Source organism: Gekko japonicus, unplaced genomic scaffold (genome assembly GCF_001447785.1).
Source record: "Gekko japonicus isolate JY-2015 unplaced genomic scaffold, Gekko_japonicus_V1.1 scaffold738, whole genome shotgun sequence".
NCBI lineage: Eukaryota > Metazoa > Chordata > Lepidosauria > Squamata > Gekkonidae > Gekko > Gekko japonicus.
Genome location: NW_015173145.1, coordinates 822,872 through 831,844, shown reverse-complemented (window position 1 = coordinate 831,844; position 8,973 = coordinate 822,872). Strand labels below are relative to the sequence as shown.

The following is an 8,973-nucleotide window of genomic DNA, read 5'->3' as shown; positions in this document are numbered from 1 at the left end:
CAGTCCCATTCTCTTCCCCCGCCCCCCCGCCCATTGCTTCTTTCTTATCTTATCTTCTTTAACATCCATAGTGATAAATAGGGGCATTGACCAAAAACTGGAGTGAGATTTATATTGTTTGGGGGCTGCCTGGGAATAGGAGCAGAAAGATGAATGCCCAGTTTCATGCAGCCTGGTGTCTCGTTTTTAAGCATTAATTGAAAGCCATCTTGCTGTCACTTGCCTGTGTGAATGGGTGCCTCTGAGCATGCACAGAATGCTTTTTACATGAGTAACCAGAGTCAAGCTTCTGACCTTGCCTCCCCCGAAACCTGGGACTAGATCTAAAGGACTGAAGAAACCGAATGCAATGGTAACTCTGGGAAGATTTGGAGGCCTTTCTTACTCAGATCGCCTTTGTCTGTGCAATTCTGGCGAAATTGAAACCTTAGATCACCTGATATTTCGCTGTCCCCACTGGACTCAAGTTAGAGGCACTTATATCTCTCCTATTCTCACGAAGATGAATCTTCCCGCGCAACCTTGGGTGCTCTCAGTACTGTTATCTGACTCAAATGCCGATGGACTGATAACAGCTAACGTGGCGCGGTTCTTGGCTAAGGTGGCTGCTCTCAAGAAGCATTGAAAAGTCCAGCACTTCTGAAAACTTCGACACCGATTTTTAATCTTCGGATGATTTTAGTTAGTTGGCTCCGCCCCAAGTGTAGTTAGGTAATTTTTAATCTCTGGGCTCAGCCTGGGTTTTATGTGACTGTTATTATGTACCTTGACATATTTATGTCTATTTTATGTACCTATTTTACCCCCCTTTGGTATCCTCTTGGTCAAGACTTCGGTCATAAAGACCTGTAATAAATTGAAATTGTAATTGGATCATTTAAAAAATCTTCTGATCTTGTGTAAGTTTATTCTTTGTGTTTTTAATTAAATATTCCTTAATTTGATTTGTATTTTCGTGAATTATGCAAAGTCCAAGGTTCTTCGCTTCTCTGTCAAGAGAAGAAGAGGTCCTCTGTATTTTAAAGTTGGGGATGGCCAACTAGAATGGGTTTCCTCCTTCCGATACCTAGGTATTGTTTTTAGTTACAATCTATCCTGGTCCGCTCATCTGACATACGTTAAGAAGTCATCCAGACTCGCCACGGCCCTGGTTGAGAAATTCTTCCGTACAAAGGGGGCTAAGCGGATCCCCCCGGCCATCGAGGTGTACAATGCGAAGGTGGTCTCCCAAATTTTATACGGTGTAGAAATCTGGATTGCTGGCGTGGATGAGAAATTGGATTCCCAGCTAAACTCCTTCCTTAGGAGAATTACTGGAACGCCACGGTGTGTTGCTGGGACTGTCCTTCGTATGGAACTGGTTCAATCTTCGCTTGAAGCACGTGCTTGGAAGAGGGCATTCAAGTTGAGATTTAAGTTATCTGACCCAAGTCATCACCCCCAGGCCGGCTTTCTTCGTTCCATCTTAAAGGACACGACATCCAACCCTTGGTTGTCCCTTCTTGCTGGTAAACTCAGGACATTGGGAGTGCCGATGTCCTCACCTAACGAAGAGCTGATGCCCTCTCAGCTTGAGGAAACCTTGAAGAAACTTAAACAGTTGGATTGGGCATTATCCCTGTCTGATCGCTCTCCGCTGGTGTCTAGCCACTTCCGTTCAGAAGCCCGAGGCTTCCGCTTTTCGGCCGCCATTTTGTTTAAGCCTCCTCGATGTGCGCTTGGGCGAAGCTTCACCCCGGCGTTCGTAAAACAAACAAAAGAAAGGGCCTAGTGTTCGGCTTTAGACGAGTCCGGGACCTCACGGAGGCGTTTCAGAATAAAAATTTAAAGGGACGTCTTCGCTTCAAGCCACGCTTTTCGGGACAGGGTGTTCTGCGCCTGCGCGAAGATCTCAGCTCTGCGGATGGCTTCCTATGCGCATGTGCAAAATGTAAAAAAAAAAATTAAAAACCCGCCAACGCGCACTGCCGCAGGGCGGTAGTGTGAACGGGCATATTGCGATGTGCTGCGCAGTCAGGAGGTGAGTGCGATCGCGTTTCTTCCAGATCAAATTGCACCGGTTGGAACCGTAGCAGTTTATACCGGTATAAACCCAAAGTGTGTTGTTGGATTTGCGAATGAGGAACCAGGAAACGCGAATAAGGAACGGGGACCAACTCCCGCCTCCTGAACTGCCTCAAGAACAGCCAGGCTGGAAAGGAGGGCGACTGAGGTCTCCAACCTATCAGTGAAACGGCTGTGAAAGAGGAGCTCTAATTGTTTAAATGCCAAACCTTGCCAGAGGCACTCCCCTCTCCAGCATCAAGCGCTTCACACCTTGTTGGGGACTCTGCTAATCCCGGACTCCTTGTCTCCTGCATTTGCAAGGGGCCAAAGCGCCCCAGGGAGCCTCATCAGCAGACACTGGAGTCAGCTGCAGCAGAGACGGACCCTGAATGGTCACTCCCGGCCTTAACGTACACTGAGGAAGCCTGGGCTTAGATACAGGTCCGGGTGGGGAACCCTGTTGGTCTGAAGCAGCAGAACAAAGTCTGAGTCCAGTGGCACCTTTAAGACCAACAAAGTCCTTCTTCCCCCAAAGAGTGATTAACACATGGAATTCACTGCCACAGGAGGTGGTGGCGGCTACAAGCATGGACGGCTTCAGGAGGGAATTAGATAAGCATATGGAGCAGAGGTCCATCAGTGGCTACTAGCCACAAAGTACTAGATAGGAACTCTCGGTCTGGGGCAAGGGATGCGCTGTATTCTTGGTGCTGGGGAGGGGGCAACAGTGGGAGGGCTTCTAGTGGACCTCCTGGTGGCACCTGGTATTTTTGGCCACTGTGTGACAGAGTGTTGGACTGGATGGGCCACTGGCCTCATCCTACATTGGCTTCTCTTATGTTCTTGTGACAGTCTAGCTACAATGCTGCTTACCGATGATTATGACAAAACATCTGAGAGGTGTTAATGCCAAATTTATTGATTCTACAAGGATTACAAGCCACAGAACCCGAACTGTGTGCTCTTGAGGAACGGGCAGAGCGGCAGCCCAGCTGAGAGATGGAGGTGTGGCATTCAGGCCTGTCAGCGGAATCAGAAGCTCCCCCCCCCTCCTGCCGAAGGGCCCGCTCAATCTTCAGAGCAGGGGGACGCTCCAGTGGGGAAGGGGGGCAGGGAGGGCTCAACTGCCCCTCAAGACCACATGTCCAGTACAGCCCGGCTTCAGGAACAGAGGAAGGAGGACAAAGACGCTCGGGGGGAACTTCAGTACTTTGGCCTCTTCACCTCAACCCTGGAAAGAGAGACATTGATGAGGCATGGAAGAGCCAACCTTGGCTGGAGAAATATGGGCACAGCAGTGCAGCTAAGAACAAGAGAGCTCCCTCCTCCCCAAGGTGAGATGGGCCCAACTGAGTAGCCGTGCCCACTAGGCAGCGGGCTGCCAACTGCAGCAGAGGCAGCTGCACCTCAATGAAGAAAACAGTTCTACTAACCCATCGGCCTCCATCTTCTTCCTTTTCTCAATGATCTAAGGAAAAGAGAGGATTGTTACCGCTTGGCAGACACAGCACTGCCACCATGTACGGGGGAGTCGACCCACTTCAACACAGGGGGGGCACCCACAGCCCAAGCAGAACACAGTGATCTCTGGCAGCAGTTAACCTCCCTTGCGTGGGGATGGAACTGCCTGGTCAGCTGGTCTTCCTTGACCAGCTTCTGCAGCTATAGACTCATCCAAGAGGCCAGAAGGTGAGACAACTCGGACATCGAATCATGGCCTTGGGAGGTGTGCAAAGAACAGCTGGCCATACAAGCCTGTGTATACACATCCGAGTGTCCCAAACAGACAGCCATCCCACACGCAATCTTAAAAGCGTGACTCTGGGAAGCTTCTGCCAAACCCCAGACAGGGAAATGGGGAGGTCCACTGAAGGAGCCTGAAGACTCAAAATACTCACAGCGCTGATCTTCTTCCACTGCCGATCCAGCTCGGCTTTGTCGTTGGTCTCCTTGAAACGGCGCGTCTTACGGCCTTCGGACATCTTGATTCCATACTGGAATGCCGCTCTGGAGTCAAAGAATGATATGGATGGGGGAAGACAGGACAGAGAACAGCCTGGTGCAGCCAGCCAGCCAGCCAACAGGCCAGAGCAAAGGCTTCTGCGTTCATCTCTGTTCCAAGGGAGACCCCCCCTTGCAAGGGACCCTGCAGAAAAGCCACGCTGAGCCACTCTGCTCTGCACCCAACACCAGGAAACACTGCACTGCTTACTTGGGTAGGGCCTCTTTGTTGTTCATGTATTCGCTGTACTCCTCTTGGGTGTCAAAGTCCCAGCGGCCGAGGGGTCCCTTTTTGTTGCCCTTCAGAAGGGAGGGGAGAGAAAACAGTACAACTGCAGAAGAACAGTATGCTTGAAAAGCCGGGTCCCTTTAAAGGGGCTGGGGGGGGGGAAGATACAAATCTTGTGCACCCCCATGCAAATCTTCTCTCACACGCACACGCACAATCACTCCCCTTCCCTGAAAGTCCCTGCTGTGCCATTTCTCTGCTTGCAATGAGAATCAGCATTAAGAACAAGTGCAAATGGCTGCCAACTTTGGTAAAAAAACAATCACCCACCATCATTCCGCTACCAACCAGAGCGAGCACTCCAGGCTCCAATGGAAAAACCACATGAAGTCACATCACACACGAAGCTGTCTCATACGGAGTCAGACCCTGGGTCCATCAAGATAAGTATTGTCCACTCAGACTGTCAGCAGCTCTCTAGGGTCTCAGGCAGAGGTCTTTCACATCACCTACTGCCTAGATATCTTAACTGGAGATACTGGGGATTGAACCTGGGACCTTCTGCATGCCAAACAGATGCTCTACCACTGAGCCACGGCCCTTCCCTCGCAAAGATCAAGCTCTCCTGGAGACACGAGACACCAGTGTTGGGTAGTAGCATTCGTTCCTGATCTGCAAGCAACTGATAACACACCTGATCCATTTTACTGTAGTCGACTTCTTCGTCACTGTCCACAGCCATGTCATCCATTCTGGAGAGGAAACAGACAATAAGCTCTCACTTATCACTGCAGCCTTGGAGGCCCCATCTGGATCAATACAGTCAGCCAGCCAGCCAGCCAGAATAAGGCTTACCTAAACCTGCAAAAGTACTGGAAACTCATTCTAGAATGACCTGTGGTACATTGGCCCGGTCACACTGGGGGGAAAGGTGCGGCTGAAGTGTAGCTTTTTTGAGCCGCATCAAAAGAGACGTGCGGCGGCGAGATCAGACAGATCCCCTGAGCCGCTGTACAGTTGCTCCCCGGCACGATCAGATGCCAGGGGGGAAAGCCACAGATCGGTGAGCATGTGCGCGCCTGCACAGTGTGGCCAGGGGCCTCGCATGCTGCCGGAGACGGGCGCACCGGCGATCCCACGGCCGCCCCTGCACGGACAAAAACTGGAAACTCGAGACTTGCAGCTCAGGCACAGATCTCAAATTCAAATACGGCAACAATAATTATTACAGTTAGATACTAGCAAATGCTCACTGCCAACCAGCGATGGCGTTCTGGGACTAGTGGTACAGTGGAGGTAACCATTTTGTTCCATTTTGATTTGGTCTACCAGCAGCATCAAGGATGTGGTGGAGTAAGGAGAGAAGCAAACACTTCCGGACTCGTCAGAGCATTAACCCAGCAGGATGAGAGACGAAGCCCACCAGCAAAGGAGCAGCCAATTCTGCCCCAATAATTATGCAGCACCCAGCACATTCTACACAAGGGTGCAGCAGTGGCTACCAGCCATTTCCCCCCAGCGCCAGCTGAAAAAGAATCCTTAAAATCGCCCACCCGGACAAGCAAGCAAACAACTTGTTGAGGTCCAAGTAGTCTCCCACCCCCCTGGAGGAATACAACTTCCTTACGTGGCAGGGTAACATTCGGCATAGCTGTTCGACATGCCAAAGAAGTCACCCAGCTGCTTTTTGTCTTCAGGCTTTTTGAGCGTGGCAAACGTTAAGGGAAGATACAGTCTGGACAATCCCACAAATTAGAGCACACAGGGGAACGGGAAGGAGAAAGCGATGCCCAAGGAGGAAATGGATGACCCAGCTCTACAGGGGCGGGGGCCTGGAACAGAGGGGCTCCTCTCACCCTCCCCCCCCATGGACAGGTCTCTTCCCTCTTCTATTTCTCTGCCACCAGTCCCTTCCCCAAGCTGTTGAGTCTCCCCCAGTGACAGCAGTGCAAGGTACGAGTTACTGAAATGGAAACAGCCATTTTGGTGTTGTGGTCAGAGTGTCGGACAAAGACCTGGGAGACCCAGATCTGAATCCCCATTCTGCCATGGAAGCTCGCCGAGTGACCTTGGGCCAGCAGAGGATAAAATGGAGGACAGGAGAATGATGTAAGCTGCTTTGGGTCCCCACTGAAAAGAAAGGCGGGACATAAATAAAGACGTTCCCCCCCCCCATATCCTTGACTCATGACAGTAGCAATGACATGTCAGCAGCACATCTTACATTGTGTAGACAAGGTCCCCAATGCGGTGTGGGCACCATCGTACCTACCCACCAACATCTTTTCTGGCACCTGCCAAGTGTTTCCAGAAAGTGGGTGGGGACCGGCAGGGCTTTTCCCCAGCAAGGCTTCTGATCAGATTTTTTAAATGTTGCTTTGCCAGCCATAGCCAATGCAGCACAAGAATCTTCACTGTGCATCGGAAGCAGAAGAGGATTGGATTTATACCCCACCCGTCACTACCCGAAGGAGTCTCAGAGTGGCTTACAATCTCCTTTCCTTTCCCCACAACAGACACCCTGTGTGGGAGGTAGGGCTGAGAGAGCTCTGAGACCTGCTCGTGAGAGAACAGCTCTGAGTGAACTTGTGACTGGCCCAAGGTTGCACCAGCAGCTGCATATGGAAGAGTAGGGAATCAAGCCTGGTTCTCCCAGATTAAATTCCATGCTCCTAACCACTACACCAAACTGGCTAAAGTTATGTCAGTCCTTTTGTGGCTGGCTCTGCCTCCTGCCGCAGCCATTCTGTGGCAGCCATTTTGTTCCTGTACCCATCATGCCACGTCAGAATTCCCAATGTGCTCACAGGTTCAAAAAGGTTGAGGACCCCTGGGATAGATGCTTCCTGTCACTGATTCTACTGCGGCGAGTGATATCACTGCCCACCTCAGAGCAAGGAGTGTGTCTCCCCCCTCCCACTTTAGAAGCCAACAGTTTTAAAATCTCCCACCAAGAATCAGTGCTCTTGGTCAGCTCTGAGGAGTCTCCAGAACTGCCCCCACCCCGCTTCAGAAAGACAGCATCTTCCCAAGGCAGGGGGGTTGCTTCAAATATAAGGCTTAGAACATTAACAGCAAGCCGTCTCCTGACACTCCCCAGCATGCAAGAGAAAGTATCCTCTGTGGATTAACATCTGAATCCAGGAGAGGCTTTCCCAGTAGTCATGTATGGCTGCGAGAGTTGGACTATGAGGAAGGCCGAGCGCCGAAGAATAGATTCTTTAGAAATATGGTGCTGGAGAAGACTCTTGAGAGCCCCTTGGACTGCAAGGAGATCAAATCAGTCAATCCTGAAAGAAATCAACCCTGACTGTTCCCTGGAAGGCCAGATAATGAAACTGAAGCTCAAATACTTTGGCCACCCAATGAGAAGTGGAGAAGACCCTGATGCTGGGAAAGATTGAAGGTCAAAGAAGACGGGGACAGCAAAGGATGAGATGATTAGACAGTGTCACAGATGCAACGAACATGAAGTTGAGCAAACTTCAGAGGAGGGCGGAAAACAGGAAGGCCTCTGGTCCATGGGGTTGCAAAGAGTCGGACTCGGCTGTGCAACTGAACAACAACAACCAGGAGAGGCCTTTCGGGCCGCGGCTTTCTACAGCCACTGCAGTGGTGGAAAGCGCCGTCAAGTCACCGCCAACGTATGGCGACCCTGTAGGGTTCTCAGAGGCCAGAGACGTTCAGGGGAGGCTTGCCACTGCCTGCCTCTGGGCTTGTTCGGCGATCTCTTGTCCAAATGCTAACGCGAGCCGGTCCTGCTTCGCTTCCAAGATCAGGCCGCCCAGACAGGGCTGGTGCCAGGACGCCCTCCAGCGGGGCTGCTGCCGGGGGCCGGGGCTTCTGGTAGGCCCACTGCTGCCAGCCCCCCCAACATGCCATTTCTCTGCCAGCTCACTTTGCAGTGGTTCGCCATCCATATGCCCAGGGCCACCAGAGAAAGGGCTGTGGCGGCGCAGGCGGCTATGAGCACGGGCAGCGGCTCGTGAGCAGGGCAGGGGAAGGACGCACAGGCTGGACGTAAGACACGTGGGTGAGGAGGTGGGAAGAGGGCCCCCCCATTGGGAACTCTCTGCCCAGGGCCTCTGAGAATCTGCAACCGGCCCTGCATCCAGATCAAGGCCTACGGCCACCGGCTCCCCCCAAAAATCATTCGATTCACATGAAAGGATATGAGTCAGGTCCTTCCCAGCCACCGGCACCGGCAAACTTCTCGTTGATCGACTTGATCAGTTCCTTGGCTGAACCCGGTCCTGGAGACAGAGGAAGACACACCAGCAGGAGAGATCATTCCCACACTCCCAGGGGCCATGGCCAAGAGGAAGGGCCCTTGCCCCACTTGTCCTAGGACAAGGAATAAGCACACGTCATCACAGCCGGCTACTCAGAGATGGACACGGAGGCCCTCTGATGGGCCACGAAAACAGCAGGAGCTGAGTGACTCACAACACAAGGAAGCACACAGGGGTCAGGAGATGACAGTCAGCTATCAAATGCAGCACAGACGTGACAACCTTATGTCACTTGGAAGCACGGGCCATTTAGTAGAAAAAGAGGTGAAGGAGCTCATTAGCATAACGCATTAGCATAACTCATTTGCATATGCCTCACCCCCTGACATCACCGGAAGTGTGTTAGAAGGCAACACCCACCACTCAGGCTCCACTGGATTGTTTTGGATTCCTAGCTATTGGGGG

General features: G+C 51.8%; 1 protein-coding gene across 1 annotated transcript in view; it reads right to left on the bottom strand.

Moving 5' to 3' along the window:
* Positions 1-2,947: 2,947 nt before the first annotated feature.
* The window catches only part of IK (IK cytokine, down-regulator of HLA II), a 21,252-nt gene continuing 15,226 nt past the window's right edge, over positions 2,948-8,973 (bottom strand). The window contains exons 14-20 of the mRNA XM_015422316.1: positions 8,451-8,529; positions 5,904-5,984; positions 4,971-5,028; positions 4,259-4,347; positions 3,945-4,053; positions 3,480-3,514; positions 2,948-3,277 (exon numbers count right to left, since the gene is read on the bottom strand). Of these exons, the coding sequence (XP_015277802.1) occupies positions 3,250-3,277; positions 3,480-3,514; positions 3,945-4,053; positions 4,259-4,347; positions 4,971-5,028; positions 5,904-5,984; positions 8,451-8,529 (479 nt within the window). The 3' untranslated portion in view covers positions 2,948-3,249. The remainder of the gene's footprint in view (positions 3,278-3,479; positions 3,515-3,944; positions 4,054-4,258; positions 4,348-4,970; positions 5,029-5,903; positions 5,985-8,450; positions 8,530-8,973) is intronic.